This window comes from Lithobates pipiens, unplaced genomic scaffold (assembly GCF_037356315.1).
Source record: "Lithobates pipiens isolate NorthernLeopardFrog02 unplaced genomic scaffold, aLitPip1_a1.2 Scaffold_8, whole genome shotgun sequence".
Lineage (NCBI taxonomy): Eukaryota > Metazoa > Chordata > Amphibia > Anura > Ranidae > Lithobates > Lithobates pipiens.
This window is the reverse complement of record NW_027507903.1, coordinates 250,869,415-250,886,074: the sequence shown is the minus strand read 5'-3', so window position 1 is coordinate 250,886,074 and position 16,660 is coordinate 250,869,415. Positions and strand designations below refer to the sequence as shown.

At 41.4% G+C, this 16,660-nt stretch overlaps 1 protein-coding gene across 9 annotated transcripts in view; it reads left to right on the top strand.

Annotated features, from left to right (window-relative positions):
• Window positions 1-16,660, top strand: part of SRGAP1 (SLIT-ROBO Rho GTPase activating protein 1) — a 251,004-nt gene that overhangs the window by 158,436 nt on the left and 75,908 nt on the right. For 6 of the 9 annotated variants that reach the window (XM_077470167.1, XM_077470166.1, XM_077470172.1 and 3 more), the window contains 4 exons: window positions 3,202-3,399; window positions 3,499-3,589; window positions 4,476-4,503; window positions 7,781-7,883. In XM_077470167.1, the coding sequence (XP_077326293.1) occupies window positions 3,202-3,399; window positions 3,499-3,589; window positions 4,476-4,503; window positions 7,781-7,883 (420 nt within the window). Of the gene's footprint in view, window positions 1-3,201; window positions 3,400-3,498; window positions 3,590-4,475; window positions 4,504-7,780; window positions 7,884-10,009; window positions 10,044-16,660 lie in introns of all 9 variants that reach the window. The other 3 variants (XM_077470173.1, XM_077470169.1, XM_077470174.1) reach the window with 1 other exon arrangement.

Here is a 16,660-nt window from a genome sequence, read left to right as displayed (position 1 = left end):
AGATTGTCTTGTAACCTGCCATGTAGATTCACTAAATGGCCAAAGGCTGATCTCATTAAGTGCATCATGTGTTAGTTTATCTCTGCTTAATCCACTGAGAATATGGCCAGTAAAAAGTAATATTCCCAGTGTAGGAATAAGCACCGGGCTCAGATTGGACATTGGTTTGAGGAGAACCTAAGCAGTTTGCAGTCCCTGAGAACTAATGTGGCAGTTTGGCCACTCTCCATTTAACTGTAATAATGCACTGTGAGAACCTTTGAACTTTGCTCATCTACCGTAGAAAAGCCAATAGTGGAGTCTTTTGTTATGCGCCAACACCCTCAATATAAAAGAGGGGGAGGGGGCATGAAGCAGGCATGGCATAGTGTGATTGTATTGGGGCAAACTGTGGGGAAAGCTGTCAAACTGCATATGAAGAGATTTGGGTCTGCTAGGGCACTGTACTTTAATTCTGATTGGTAGCAGGTTGGGCAATCGGCCCATTTGCTGGCTTTTTTTTTTTTTTTGAGGGCTTTTATTCTTTTAGTTTTTTGCTGATTTAAGGTCAGGTGCCCATTTTAGTATGGTGTTCCACAAAAAAAAAAAAAAAAAAAAAAGAGAATGGGATTTTACACTGCTGCACCCTCTGCGGTCTTTTCATTCCTGTAGTAAAAACAGTACCTGTGTTCTTTGTCTCTGGTAAGCTTTGGCCCTACAATTGGCATTTAAAATTTTCCAACTTTGGTTCTAAATTTTGATATTTAAGAATGGCACATGGCAGTGCCCAGCTCCCGATTACCCAATTTTTCAACAAAAGTTTGCACAATAGCCTTAAAAATTGCAAAGAAAATCATTTGTGTTCAATGCTGAGTTTTGGGTTTTGTGGACTTCACACTGGTTTGAATCCTCCCAATAACTGAACTGGAGCCCATTAGCTCATCCAGTGTTTTTCCTTTGGAGTGGAATGATACCCTTTTTGGTAAACTTAGTTTATTAATCACTCTGTACAAGACTTTAAGCCTACCATACAGCCTGCCATATACAGCTGGAATTTCGGTCAATTCCTGCTGAACCAGAATAAATTAAGCTGTGGGTGGCTAGGTGAGCACAACCTGGCTTAACCGAATTTCATATTTGAAGCAGATTTTTTTTTGAAGATGCCAGGGGAAAAATTGTCAGTCGAATGGTAACTTCATGCAGTCACTCACTCGTACTGTTCTTGTATTCTGACAGCCGTGGGTGCTGGCTGTCAAAATACAATAGCTGACAGGGGGGATTTTCTCCATTCATGCTACGTAGCGTGGATGTTGGAATCTATTAGATTTTCATTCCTGTATTAAATTTAAATGTAGAAAGAATATCCACCTAGAGCAGTGTTTCTCAACTCTAGTCCTCAAGGCGTCCCAACAGGTCATGTTTTCAGGATTTCCCTTAGATGAAGCGGCTGTGGTAATTGCTAAGGTAGTAAAACTGCTCAAATCATCTGTGCAAAATAATGGTAAGCCTGCAAACATGACTGTTGGGGCGCCTTGAGGACTGGAGTTGAGAAACCTTGATCTAGAGGGATTTTTGATGCTTGCCTTGTCCTCAGTCCTGGCCTGGAGACATGCCTTCTGTACCCTGTGTAGCTTTAATTCATTAGGGGTTCTTGCTGCTTTCAGTTTATTCATCAGCGCATTGCAACATTTAGGTAATCCTTTGTCTCCTGGCAGTGAGAATTGTGAATGTGTTCCTTGTACCCATTCCTTGTTTGCAGACAAGCTGAATGAGCATAGGTGTTTATACGCTTCTGAGTAGGGAAAGGGTAAATGCGTCATATTGGCAAAGTCGTTGGCTGTCCTTGGATATATTATAGGATCTAATGTATTTTCAAAAAACATTTATCCTTTGTTTTAGGGTTCTGTTGGTGGGGGGGGTTACATTTTGGGGTCATTTGAGTTATGGTTAGGGTCAGAGTCTGTATAGAGAGTTTGTTGAAAACCTCACCCCAAAAACCATTAAAGCCAGCTTCTCTGCAACAAAAGCCAGTTTAGGTGAAAAAGAAAATCACTTTTAAAGAAAGGAGTAAATTGGGGGAAACATAAAGAGAACCACAAACCAGCAAAGTTCACAATGAATAAGGATCTACATGACAGTATTGGTAATTGTATCATGCTGGAAATATTTGTAGTTGGTTATTCTGGCTATACATGTTCTAAATTTCATCTTTTTTTTTTCGTTTAACGTGTGAAAGATCTAGGCATGTATACCCTGTTAAAGCAGAAATATGGGAGGTGCATGTTCTTGTGTTTTCTGACACAATTGTTTCAGGTCATCAATGCGCTAAGTAGTAAAGGAAATATAATTTTTACAGCCTGGGAGCTTTCACCTTTAAACACAGGTTACCTTTAGCAGCTCCCATAATTCTGGCCTGACATTTTCATTTCAAAATTGTCTTATCTCATGAAATTTCTGTCACTGGCCAGTCCTCCATCTTATTGAGTATATGGTGGTTGTTATATGATACATGCTTGACAGCACATGATGCTTCCTCTGACATGCATTGTCATTAGTGAATTGCTGCGACAAGCAGTGTGAAGCTGATTTCAATAGACATAAGCACATAACAGCAGCCATCTGTGCTTCCTTTTACTTAAAATAGCTTACATTGGTTAAATTGCACAAAACATTGTGATTATGCTCACATTGATAAAGGATACCTTTAAAACTATTTTTATTGTGAAACTGGGTTTGTGTCAGTACTATTGGCTAGGTACAGAAATACCCAGGGGGTTTTAAAAATTGAATTATTTATTGTTGTCTGGTAAACCAGGTCAAATTTTTATAATATAGCCTTACAAAAGCAATCTGTCATTATAGCAAAGTAAAGTGAGCGCACTGTTAAGAGACTGGTTACTTTAATTTTATAAAACCCTATCCTTACCTATATAATACACTGGATTTTCATTAGTACACTACATTAAATTTTAGTAAGAGCTCACCCACACTCCATGCATGGGCATTGTTAGAAAAACATTGGTTTTAGCGGGGATTGTTCACCTTCTTGCACTGCAGTGTGTTGACCTGCATTTCGATGCTTCAGGAGTGCAATACCAACACACATCAGTGCAAGCATCTGGTGTGAAAGAGCCGTGTCTGGTTCATTTCATATCAAGGTTTTTGGTGTTACAGTATTCTAATAACACTTTCAGATAAGTTACAACAGGAACTATTTTGTAGATCAAGAAAACCACAGAAGCCACTCTTCAGACCATACAAGACATGGTTACTATAGAGGACTATGATGTGTCAGAATGCTTTCAGCACAGCCGCTCTACAGAGTCTGTAAAGTCCACAGTATCTGAGACATACTTGAGTAAGCCCAGCATTGCCAAAAGGAGAGCCAACCAGCAAGAGACCGAGCAGTTTTACTTCATGGTAAGAACTTCATGGCACTTGTAAGTGTAATGCAACTAAAAAAACACCACATTAAACTGCAGGTTGACTTATTAATCTCGTACAATATTTTCTATGCAGAAATTCAGAGAGCTTCTGGAAGGGAGCAACCTCATCACAAAGCTACAGGCTAAACATGATCTGCTTCAGAGGACACTTGGAGAAGGGAAAGGTGAGTTCTTGACCAATATGTCATGTGACCAAAAGGGAAAGTATAGTCTTTCTGTTTACATTTCTTGACATTATTTAACAAGAAATATACCACGTAAATATTTCATATTTACATTTTCAGCCAGTAGATGGAACTCTCAGAGCTTAAGGTTTTAAAGCAAATCTGTAAATTTTTTGAAAAAAGTATTAAAGTTCTCACTGCAGTCTTCCGCCCCATGACACTCTATCGCCCGAACTACTGGATTCTATTGCACATGCCTGTGCTCTGTTGCTGCCTGTCACATATCTATATTTACTTTTGCATAGCCCTATATATGTTTGTCTTTTATTGCACTTCTGTACTGTTTATATACCTATGTTACCACTGATAGTGAATAAAACGTTATTTGAAAAAAAAAAAAGTTCTCACTGCAAAAGAATGAATTAAAGCATTTGTTACCCCAGCATTTTATATTCCTGATTTATGCATGCTATACCATGTACTTGTATAACAAAGTATTCTGTTCTCTTTGTATTGCTTCATTTGTGCGAAATCCCTGGTGTTCCGGTCAGTCCCCATGTTCTCCTTTTAAAAACTGATCATACTAAGCAGGAGAGAACATCATGGTCAGTTCTCTAGCTATGCTGGGAACTCAGTATGCGCTCCTCCAATGATCAGAAACCACATAGCAAAGAGACAAACAAGGTGGATGGAAGAATTTGTTAGTGTTTTTTTTTATTCAGCCCGTTGGCTGAATTAAATTAGAATAACAGTGTTTAGCCTGCACTGTTATGCCAACGTAAATGGGAGTATTGATTGTTTATTTAACTGGATTTCATCCACTTGGCTAAATATCAAGTATTTGGTTGAGCTATATATAAACATGCTTTCTTGGATTTTTTTTCAGGTCATCGAGCAGAATACATGACTACAAGGTAAGCTCTTTTCTATGCTGATTGATGGCAGAAGCCACAATTCACTTTCTAGAATTGGGATGCGTGGTTTCAAAGCTACAGTATTAGAATGTGATGATAGTGAGCACCTCCATCCATCCTAATAAAAACTGAGCTACTTTATATACATGATGCAAATCTGTGGTGTGTGGGTATGTTTAAAGGATATGTTCACCTTTTAACACAAAATAATATGCACATTTGTTTGCAGGTAAAACAAATGTGTATTAACTATTTTTTGTTTTAGAAGCCTGGAACGCATTGCACAAGTGATTAGCGGATCGCCGATACCATGCAGGTCTCCTGCAGACTGTCAGTGTAAGCTGTCTGAATGTACATCGTATGGGTAGGCAGTTTTACACTGACAGGACGAATCCATGAACTACCACAGCACCGTGGAAGTTCATTGAGAACTACAAACCGACAGCACCAAAGACTGCTAGTACTTGTAGTTCATTGATCACAGGGATCTGGGAATCGGTGACATGGCAGTGTGAGCAGAGCTCCGCATAGGCATGCTCTCAAGAAATTGTGACCACGACGGGAAGAAGATCCCCAGCTCACTGCCACAACGGGGGGTTTGATGCTGAACATGTTACACCCTAAATATGGGTGTATCATGTCCTGAAAGATGAGCTTATCCTTCAAAAACATGGATGTTAGAATCTTATCACGTTCACTTTTTTATTTATTTATTTTAAAATTTGGTTTAAATTGTATGACAGTTTTACATATGTTTAAAAAACATTTGTAGCCCAAAAAAGATGGGCACGTGACTTTTATTCTAAACCAACCTAATTTTACATGAGTAGCACCCAAAGTAACATTGCTACTTACATACTAGCAACATTTCTATTCCAAAACAACCCTTACGGAAGCCAAATTTGTGATTAACTGCCTACGACATTCCCCTCATTTACATACTACACCTTCACCCATCATCTCTACTTGAAGGTAAATTTCACCTGCGTCCACCATATAAACCATAAAATAAAAGGTATATCAATAAAGAACATGTTCTTTATTTCACACGGACGTGTCCATGTATGGGCTTAGCTTTGTTCAGCAGGGGATCGCTCCGTCGATCCCCACTGATCAGGCAGATGACAGGTCTGTCTCTGTACACTGTCTGGGATCGGATGAAGACGGACCGTAGAGTCCATTTTTATCCGATCTGATCCACAGACGGATGGAAAAATATGGTTTTCCACGGTCACAGTCACGCATTTTGGGATCGGAGCAGGTCAGATGTCAGCGGACATGTCAATGCTGCCATCCGTCACTCCATAGAGGTCTATGGCGCGTCTGTTCAGGTCTGCCTAAAAAATTAACAGGATCCGTCCGTGTGAAAGAGGCCTTAAGGTATAACTAAAGGCAAAACATTTTAGTTTTGGATAGAGTGAAGTGGAGAGGGATTAGAAAGCTTGACAATTTTTATTTCTGTTTGTGCCCCCATTAGGGAGATTCATCCTCTTTGTCCTGTTTACCATTATCATTATCAAAGTAAATGAAAACTCAAATTTTAGGATATCCCCAGAAAAGTAATAGAGGGGAAATCTTGCACTAGCTCTGATCCCCTGGGGGGGCCGTCAAGGAGCTCCCTTAATTTGCAGGGATTTCCTCTCAATTCCTTTTTGGCTATAGGACAGGAAGTGAAGGGAAATCTTCGCAATGGGACACAAATGGAGAAAAAAAATCTGACAGGGGTGATAACCCTCCCTTGCCCTATCAAAAAAAAAAAAAGAAAAGTTTTGCCTGTAGTCTATGGAATTATTAGAAATGATGGGTGATTGGTAACTTTGAAGGGGGACAGGTTTTGTGTTTTTGCATAGTGAAGGCGTTACCTGTTTGCCATGTAGATGGTAATGCAGATAATTCCCCATCAGATCTGCCTTCGCCTTCCTAGCCCTTTAATTGTCTGGTTTCACCACACCCCTTATCAGTGATTGGATGACAGATGTTCTAGTACCGTATATGCTGTATATGTGCAGGATTCTGTAAGACTTCTAATCACAGCTCTGTCTCGAGAAAGGGTATTTTTTCTTGAATGATCACCCGGTTGTAAGGAGCAATGTTATAATGGGCACTAATTGTAAAGTCCGCTGTGCTGATCCTCCTTTAGGAATATGTTGGATGTGCCCTATACAGCACCCATGCTGAGATTATGAACATTAAAGTGTTTACAAATCTTTAACAAGCAGTACAAGAGCTTTAAAACAAAATGTTTTCTGCACCGCAGTAAAATTGCATGGCATTCATGTGAACCGAAGCAGGTGTCACTGTTAGGTTAGACACCTTAAAACAGTTTGTGAAATGCAGTGCGATTGACTGAATTGGACTGCATAAGTGTGAACGCCCAGGTGATCCAAATCTAGTGCAGGGTGAAAAAAAGGGGCCTGCATCTTTTTTGTACTGATGCGGCATGATTTGAGCCATGCAAATGCATGGCTCAAATCGCGTGTGATTTCCACAGGAATGTGGTGCAATTCTTGTCCGATTGACGTGCAATGTGCCGCACCTTATATATGTGAACAGTAGCCTTGATATAAAGTTCTTTATTCTTTAATAAGGCACCGCAAATGCAGTGAAGTCAAATTTCTGTTTTTAGGTGTCAAACACCTGCTAGTTGTTTTATATTAGAAGGTTGGCAGCCTGCCAAGATCTGCTGTTGGACAAACCGTGCATGTGCTCAAAATTTGAAAATGTATTTCTTCACAATGCTTATAGAAACAGAGATGGACAAGGGCTTGTTGTAAAGTGCTTTTACTGCTTGTTCAGAGTATGTAAATCCTTTAGTGTGCATCATCTGGGCACTGGTTTCCTTTTAAGGGCTGGGTTGGAGCATGAGGTGTGAAAGCTACTTAATTGTGTGCAATCATTTAATGTATGTAAATCATATTTGTGAAATGAATCATTATTGACTGGTGATATAGCAGAATGTAAATCTCAAATTCTTAAATCAAATTGGCTTTCATGATTTAGAATATTCTTAGGGTTTACCATAATTTTAGAGCGGAGGCTGCAAAAAAACAAAACAAAAACGTAATGAGTTTAATTTTGTTTGATTCCCCACGATTATCTTTATGCTTTAAGGCATTTATAAAACATCATGGTTTGTTCACCACATATTTTGCCATTTTGAGGTACAGTTCAGTGCTGTATACTCAAAGCTGTTCCTTTTTTTGTCCAACATGTATAATCTATTAAATATTTTTAATAAAATTATATTGTCACTTAATGATGATGTTCCCTTTCTCAGGCCTCCAAATGTACCCCCTAAGCCCCAGAAACAAAGGAAACCCAGACCCCGATCTCAGTATATTACTAAGTTGTTTAAGGGGGATCTGGAGACGTTCATCCAGGTATTGGCACTTGTAATGCTGCACCTTTTTGCTTCCTATGTAATGACAGGACCTCAGTGCAGCTGGGGAACGTCATTACATTCTACAATGTGGTGGGCTGTTGTTTCCCTTCTGATCAATATCCTTCCTGAGTCTACAGAGAGAGTTGGAAGTGTAACCCCTTCCTCAGTGATCTATGCATTATTCTTGTGTGGTGCAGACAGTGACATTTCTGCAGTGAACTCTGCTACAGTTAATGTTTAGTGCAGGAAACATTTCCTCAAGAGTCTTCCTGTTATTCATTTTCAGAGAAAACACAGCCATGACACTAGTTTCATTGAACTGCATTTGTGTAGTCCATATTCTCAGGTCAAGTGACACCAAATAAACAATGTCTGTTCCTTCAAACTTGTAATGAAATGCATAAATTATTTTAAATATTTGAATAGTGTCTGTATTTATTTATGCTTGTTTTACATAAATAAAACTCGGACAAGCATTCAAGGGCTGTACCTTACTTTTTGTGTAAAGGATGAGTGCACTATTGTAGTAAAAGCCACTCAGCTTCCTTAGCTTCTTAGCCCCCTTAACTAGGTTAAAGTGATACTAAAGTCCAGCCCAGATCCTCCTTCTCGGGCCCCTCGTCTGCTCTCCTGGCCCCTCCCTCCTGCCCCTACAGCAAGCTTTGCTATAGGGGCACCCATGCCGAGCTTCCGCTTGGTGTGTCCATTCACACACGGAGCCACGGTTTGGCCTCACCCCCTCTCCTCATTGGCTTACTGACTTTGACAGCAGCGGGAGCCAATGGCGACATGCTGCTGTCTCAGCCAATGAGGAGGGAGAGTCCTGGGCAGCCAAGACTCTCCTGCAGCATCGCTGGATCGAGATGGGCTCACGAAAGTATTAGGGGGGGCTGCTGCACACAGCATGTTATTTATCTTAATGCATAGAATTCATTAAGATTAAAAAAAACTTCTGACTTTACAACCAATTTAAGATGACAATTATACACCCAAAAGCTGGCTATAGATTGTGTTTTTTTTTTTGTTTTTTTGTTTTTTTTTCTTCCATCAGCTGATGAGGGGGAACCAGAACAATTTCACCCATCCACAAGCAAGATGGATGGTGGGATTCTCCCCACTGTGCTATTGTATTCTGAGAGTGGGGACTCCTAAACTGTCAGAATACACCGATTAATGCTGCAGTGGATTGGCTGCAGGCACTGATTGAAAACATTCTAACATTCCCGTTCAGCAGAAGTTGATTATTAGATCTATTTCACACTTGCAGGAACAGCCGTTGAATTAAAATTCAACTGGTCCCTGCTGAACTGGCCAAATGTTGATCAATCTATGGCCAGCTCAAGTGTATACTTGCCTCCCCTGGCAACCTTTTGCATTGCCTACAGCTTGGCTAGTAAAGATTTAGTGCTAGCTTGGTATTAGATTATATACCAGCCTTGCTGTACACCATTAGGGGCCACCACTGTGGGAGGGAAGTAAGTACCTGTGGGGGTGTTCACCATCTGCTCTAGTAATTTCAGTACTTTTAGGTCAGCAAGTGCACCCCCTTGTTTTTCTCAGCACGTTTCCTTTAAAATCCAATAGGCTGTCTCACTCTCCCTAAATTACAAAAACTGATTAGTGTTGTCAGGCAGTATAAGTGTTCAGTCTGCATTTTAAATTGTGACACATACAGAACCTGCCAGTTGTACGTAAACAGTAATAACAGCTGAAAACCCTTAAAAGAAAATCTTTTATGAATAGGCACATTAAAATGGATACCCTATGAAAGTATTTATAAAACCATGAATAGTGGACTTTTTAGGTTAAAAATAACATATCACTGGTATCGATCTTTGAAAATCTTTGCACGCAGTCACAGCACAAAGTCCCTTGAGCCTATCTTATTGACTTTGTAGAGACCTGCTGCTACAGAGTTCACTGCAGTGGAAAGATTGATTTAAACTGGATATTTGTCCAGGTGATGTGATGCAATGCACTGATAAAGGCTGTTGCTCCACCTTCTCTGTTTCCTAAGGAATGCTATACTATGAAATTAGTAAAACTCCAAAATTCCATCTTGTACCTTCACTACAGTTATTTTCTACCTCTTTTTCTGTCCTGTATTTCTAATAATGCTTCTAGTCGGGGAAGAAGGAATTCACATACAAGACATCAGGTACTGTACTCCTGGCAATAGCCATCTTATTTATCCACATCTTGCTTTGCAGGTAGCATCTGATCAAGGGGGTGTTTGCACATGAGAACAAATTATAGATTGCCTTTTTTTGGGATGTATTGGTGTTGTAAATGAATACATATTGGGTAACCCAACCCTCTGTTATTCTCAATATAGCCACATGAAATTAAAACGTATTATTTTACTCCGTAACACCAGATGTCCTGTTTAGGTTCTGGACCTTTAGGGTGGACCTCCGCTTTAAGGAGCATATGGCTTTCAATTTAAGGAACATATGGACTTTTTTTTTTCTTATTTTAAAACGGAACTTCACCCAAAAGAGGAAGTGCTGCTTTATGTCCTTCCCCCCCCCCCCCTTGTCAGGGGATATAGCCTCTGACAACAATCGCGTGCTAAAAATCTGACATGCTGATTGTACCCAAGTTGATCAATGAATCACTTGGGTACAATCAGCCTGCCCATAGATGGAATCTCAGCCAGTCCTTCCTGAACCTGCCGAGATTTGATCCATCTACGACCGGCTTAAAACCACGTTTGGAATGTCCCATCACTGGATAATACATAATTGTGGATTCAGCCGATTCTTCTGGCACAAATAGTTAAATCATTTTGTATGCGAACTTCCATCAAATAGTAACTATGAGATGCACCATTGCAAGATGTCCAGTCAAAGTAGTCCAAAACATTTTGTTAGTGGCATCCTAAAACTAAGTCCGCTTTTCTATTGACCTATCAGCTTACAAATGGCATTTCCTGTTAATGAGTACAAAGAGAGAATTATTATTACATTAGCAATTATGCAATGTGCTACTTAAATGTAAACTTGGTGCTGTTGAACCAGGACTCTTCAATCAGTCACTTTATTTACTTAACTTGTACCTAGCCTCTGCTGTAGTAGTGGGAGGAATATTCATATGTAGATCTATTTTTTACATCTTTAAAAAAAAAAAAGACCGTTCTATTCTTTGTAAGAAAAGAGGGTGCAATAGGAGAAGTAAATTGATAAGTATTGATAATACTGGTAAAAATTAGTAGAGGTCTGGTATTGATTTTTTATTTTTATTTTTTATTTTTTGGGGGGTGGGGGGGGGTTTATCCCATCTGGTGACTATACCAGCATACAATGTTGGGTTTCCATTACTAGAACGTGTTTTGGGAAAGCTTTGTCAGCCTGGTAACATAACACATTTGACTTTATATGCAAACAATATACTTGCTTTAAATCTAGTACATGAAATATGTAGAGTGAGGGCCTGCAGTACAGAGCCTGTCCAAATCCAGCAGGGAATAGCCATTGATTATGCATACATTAGCCACCAAGCACAACCTGATTGCTTTACAAGTCTGAGCCGTGCTCTGCTACCAAACTAGCCAAGGGAAATCTTCCTTGCAACACTTTCTAGTAACCGAAACCTAATGTATGCTAGTGTAGGCAGGGACTGTTGATGGACACCAAGAGTTTCTGATGAGATGGCTGCATCATAAATGCTGTTGCCACTGGGCTAACCCTGTTGCCAGTGGCCATGTGCAACAAAACAGAGTGCCAGTCTAATACTGCTTATATCTAACCCACACATGGGTTTTAAATTTGTGAGTGCTTTATGTATTTTTTTATATATTTTTTTTATTTCAAAATTGAAGGAGGTCTCTACACTATGTCAGTGCTTTTCTTTTTCGTACATCTCGGGACACAGAGCCACAGTATTTACTGATGGGCTATATAGGCACCACTAGGTGACGGACACCTCAGTTTTTTTCGCCAGTGTCTTAAGTGTTGGTCACAAGTAAAGATGTGCTGTGCTCTGCTGAGCTCCTCTGGAATAATCTTTACTGGGGCAAGCCATGCAACCGGATCCATTCAAAGTGCCCTTTCCAGGGTGAATTGAATGGTACCCAGGCCTCGTGTTGGAAGAAACAAGGTTTTACCTGTAACGCTTCTCTTTTTAGAGAGCTGGACCCTGGGATCCAGTATTTGTTTTTTGTTTTTTGCAGCCATATTCCTTGCGGGTGTTTTACAGGCCCAGAGCTGGGATACCCGTTTTAAAAATTAGGGGGCCCCAGTCCCTGAAGATTTTCTAAACGGAGCCCACCATGGGTGGGGAAGATTGGGTCTGTTACCGCAGAACCCTGCACCTGGATAAGGTAAGGGAGATTCCTAAGGAATTTTTCTAATTCTTGTGGGTTTTCTCCTTTAAGTACAGTGCCTTGTGAAAGTATTCGGCCCCCTTGAACTTTTCGACCTTTTGCCACATTTCAGGCTTCAAACATAAAGGTATAAAAATTTTATTTTTTGTGAAGAATCACCAACAAGTCGGACACAATTGTGAAATGTAACCAAATCTATTGGATTTTTGAAACTTTTTTTAACTAATAAAAAAATAAAGTGGGGCGTGCAAAATTATTCGGCCCCCTTGCGTTAATACTTTGTAGAGCCACCTTTTGCTGCGATTACAGCTGCAAGTCGCTTGGGGTATGTCTCTATCAGTTTTGCACGTCGAGAGCCTGAAATTCTTGCCCATTCTTCCTTGCAAAATGGCTCGAGCTCAGTGAGGTTGGATGGAGAGCGTTTGTGAACAGCAGTTTTCAGCTCTTTCCACAGATTCTCGATTGGATTCAGGTCTGGACTTTGACTTGGCCATTCTAACACCTGGATACGTTTATTTGTGAACCATTCCTTTGTAGATTTTGCTGTATGTTTGGGATCATTGTCTTGTTGGAAGATAAATCTCTGTCCCAGTTTCAGGTCTTTTGCAGACTCCAACAGGTTTTCATCCAGAATGGTCCTGTATTTGGCTGCATCCATCTTCCCCTCAATTTTAACCATCTTCCCTGTCCCTGCTGAAGAAAAGCAGGCCCAAACCATGATGCTGCCACCACCATGTTTGACAGTGGGGATGGTGTGTTGAGGGTGATGAGCTGTGTTGCATTTACGCCAAACATATCGTTTTGCACTGTGGGCAAAAAGTTAGATTTTGGTTTCATCTGACCAGAGCACCTTCTTCCACATGTTTGGTATGTCTCCCAGGTGGCTTGTGGCAAACTTTAGACGAGACTTTTTATGGATATGTTTGAGAAATGGCTTTCTTCTTGCCACTCTTCCATAAAGGCCAGATTTGTGCAGTGTACGACTGATTGTTGTCCTATGGACAGACTCTCCCACCTCAGCTGTAGTTCTCTGCAGTTCATCCAGAGTGATCATGGGCCTCTTGGCTGCATCCCTGATCAGTCTTCTCCTTGTCTGAGCTGAAAGTTTAAAGGGACGGCCAGGTCTTGGTAGATTTGCAGTGGTCTGATACTCCTTCCATTTCAAAAGGATCGCTTCCACAGTGCTCCTTGGGATCTTTAAAGCTTGGGAAATCTTTTTGTATCCAAACCTGGCTTTAAACTTCTTCACAACAGTATTACAGACCTGCCTGGTGTGTTCCTTGGTCTTCATGATGCTCTCTGCGCTTTCAACGAACCCTGAGACTATCACAGAGCAGGTGCATATATACAGAGACTTGATTACACACAGATGGATTCTATTTATCACCATCAGTCATTTAGGACAACATTGAATCATTCAGAGATCCTCGCTGAACTTCTGGAGTGAGTTTGCTGCACTGAGAGGAAAGGGGCCGAATAATTTTGCACGCACCACTTTTCAGTTTTTTATTTGCTAAAAAAGTTTAAAATATCCAATAGATTTCGTTCCACTTCACAATTGTGTCCCACTTGTTGGTGATTCTTCACAAAAAATTAAAATTTTATATCTTTGTTTGAAGCCTGAAATGTGGCAAAAGGTTAAAAAGTTCAAGGGGGCCGAATACTTTCGCAAGGCACTGTAAATGTGTGCTATGCCTAGAGTCACCACCGGGGGCTGTCAAGCGCACATACCTGAATCCATGCAGGTCAGTATCGTCTCTGTGTACAAGTTGCACGCCCCTCCGAGCCCATGCTCCAGGTAGGATGTGGGGGGGGGGGGTCTTTCTTTTAGGGAATGTCTCCTACAGCTTCAGGCAAGAAGCTGTAGGGCAGTTGCCAGATGCCGCACCGCCTCCCGCCGCCATTATTGTGGTGGCTCTCCATCCACCAGCTCTCCTCTCTCCTCCTCCCCAGCCTCCCCTCCATGTACGAGCCAATCAGGATCGGAGCCCTCGGCTCGCATTTGAAAAAGACGATGGGGGGGAGGAAGGGATGGTTGGAGGGGGGAGATGGAGCTTTAGCTTCTGTGGCCCACAATGCGGGCTATACAAATCTATAAAGTGCACTCTTTATTGCAGGTGCGCACAGTTCAAGGAGGGACACAGAGCAGACAGGGGCATGTGAGTGTGTGGGACACAGGCATTCCCAGGCAACATTTACTTAGCATCAGACTGAGCCTTGATAGCAGTGGCAGTTGCTGGACTGTATTTCTCAGCAGTGGGTGCATTTCTGGTGGTACCTCTGCATTTTGTGATTGGTACTACAGGTAGAAGGGGAGGTACAAATACCCTGACAAATGAGAGCTCAAAGGGATCTCTCTCAGGCTCTGAGGAACCCCCCCTCTGCAGCACCATCTCCCCCTGAAGGACCTAGGGAGGCTGGTCAGAGTGAGCCGTCGGGGGCTGCAACTGCTTCTGGCATTTCAGCTCCTGTAAATATTACTCCATAAGTGGATTAGCTCTAATGAGCAGGGCCCTCTGATTCCTCTTGTATCAAATTGTAATGTAACTGTAATGTCTGCCCTCATGTTGGCGCTGTATAAAACCTGTATAATAACCCCTTCCCGCCGAGCGTACGCAGATGTGCGTACTCGGCTTTCGGGGGTTATACCGGGATGCTGCCCGCACCTGCAGGCATCATCCCGGTACCATTTTTCACAGCAGGCCATCGGCTATCAAGCCATAACAACTGATGCGGCTGAAAGCCGCTCGGCTGTTATGCCGGAGGAGCGGGAGGGGGATGTCCCCCCTCCCGCCACTCTTACCGGTGCTCCCGCTCAATCACGATCGGATGCCTCCGGCTGCTGGGCAGGGACTGGAATGAAGCCGTAAGCGGCTTCATTCCAGTCTCCTAATAGTAAACACGGAAGCGACGTCACTCGTTTACTCGGCTGCCAATGGCGCCGGATTTAAAAATTCATTCCAGTCTCCTAATAGTAAACACGGAAGCGACGTCACTCATTTACTCGGCTGCCAATGGCGCCGGATTTAAAAATATATACAATATTCAGAGTCGGCGAAAATGGCGATCTGAATACTTTGAAGTATAAAGGAGGGATCGGGGGTCTTTTAGACCCCCGATCCCTCCATATAGAGTGCCTGTGGCCACCTATTACTGTCACAAGGGATGTAAAGCGCCCCTGAACCCCTGGGATTTGAATTTGAGTTCTGTCCGCATTAAAACAGCCTTTTTGAGCCGATATGACATATTCCCTTTGTCCTTTTGACAAGGAAGCCAATTTTCTGGTAGCCATTTCTTCTGCTAGAAGGGTATCAGAATTGGTGGCTGTTTCTTTTAAAGAGCCATATTTAATCATGCACAAGGATAGAGTAGTATTGCGTCCTCATCCTAGCTTTCTACCACAGGTGGTTTCAGGTTTTCATCTAAACTAGGATTTTGTTCTGCCTTAATTTTTTCCAGATCCCTGTTCCAAGGAAGAAAAGTCACTACATTTTCTGGATGTAGTGAGACTGCTCATATTTGCAAAACAGATGTTTTATTTGTGTTGCCTGAAGGTCCTAAAAAAGGACAGGCAGAATCAATATCTACCATTGCTAAGTGGATAAGACAGGTAATTGTTCAAGCTTATGGTTTGAAGAGGAAAGTTACACCTTTTCAAATCAAAGTGCACTCCACAAGTGCTTCATGGGCAGTGCATCACCAGGCCTCCATGGCTCAAATCTGCAAGGCCGCAACTTGGTCTTCAGTCCATACATTCACCAGATTCTATCAGGTGAACTTCAGAAGACCTGAGGATATCGCCTTTGGGCGCAGTGTGCTGCAGGCAGTGGTACAAGGTTCCCAGGTCTGATTGCACCCTACTTTTGTTGTCTCCCTCCCCTCAGATCCTCCCCTGGCACATCCCATCAATAAATACTGTAGCTCTGTGTCCCGTTATGTACGAAAAAGAAAATAGGATTTTTATAACAGCTTACCTGTAAAATCCTTTTCTTTGAGTAAATCACAGGACACAGAGGTCCCTCCCCTCTTCTAATACACATATATTGCTTTGCTACAAAAATGAGGTACTCCCAGTAAAGGGAAGGGTTAAATAGGGGGGCTAAAATTCCTGTCTAGGGTGTGCCAGTGTCAATCACCTAGGGGTGATTATATAACCCATCAGTAAATACTGTGGCTCTGTGTCCTGTGATGTACTCAAAGAAAATGATTTTACAGGTAACCTGTTATAAAAATACAATTTTTGCTGTCTTTTCTTACTTTGAGTAAAATAAAAAACGTTTGTTTTTAAAAACTGTGTTCACTGTGTGCAAACATACCCTTGAAGAATTTCCACAATAAGCATGCCAGTAACATCTAACCAAAATTTGCTGACCTTTCTACAGTCTAATTTTGATCTATCATATGCTTGAGCTTTGTTTTTTGCTTTTTTTTTTTTTTTTTTTTTTTTTTTT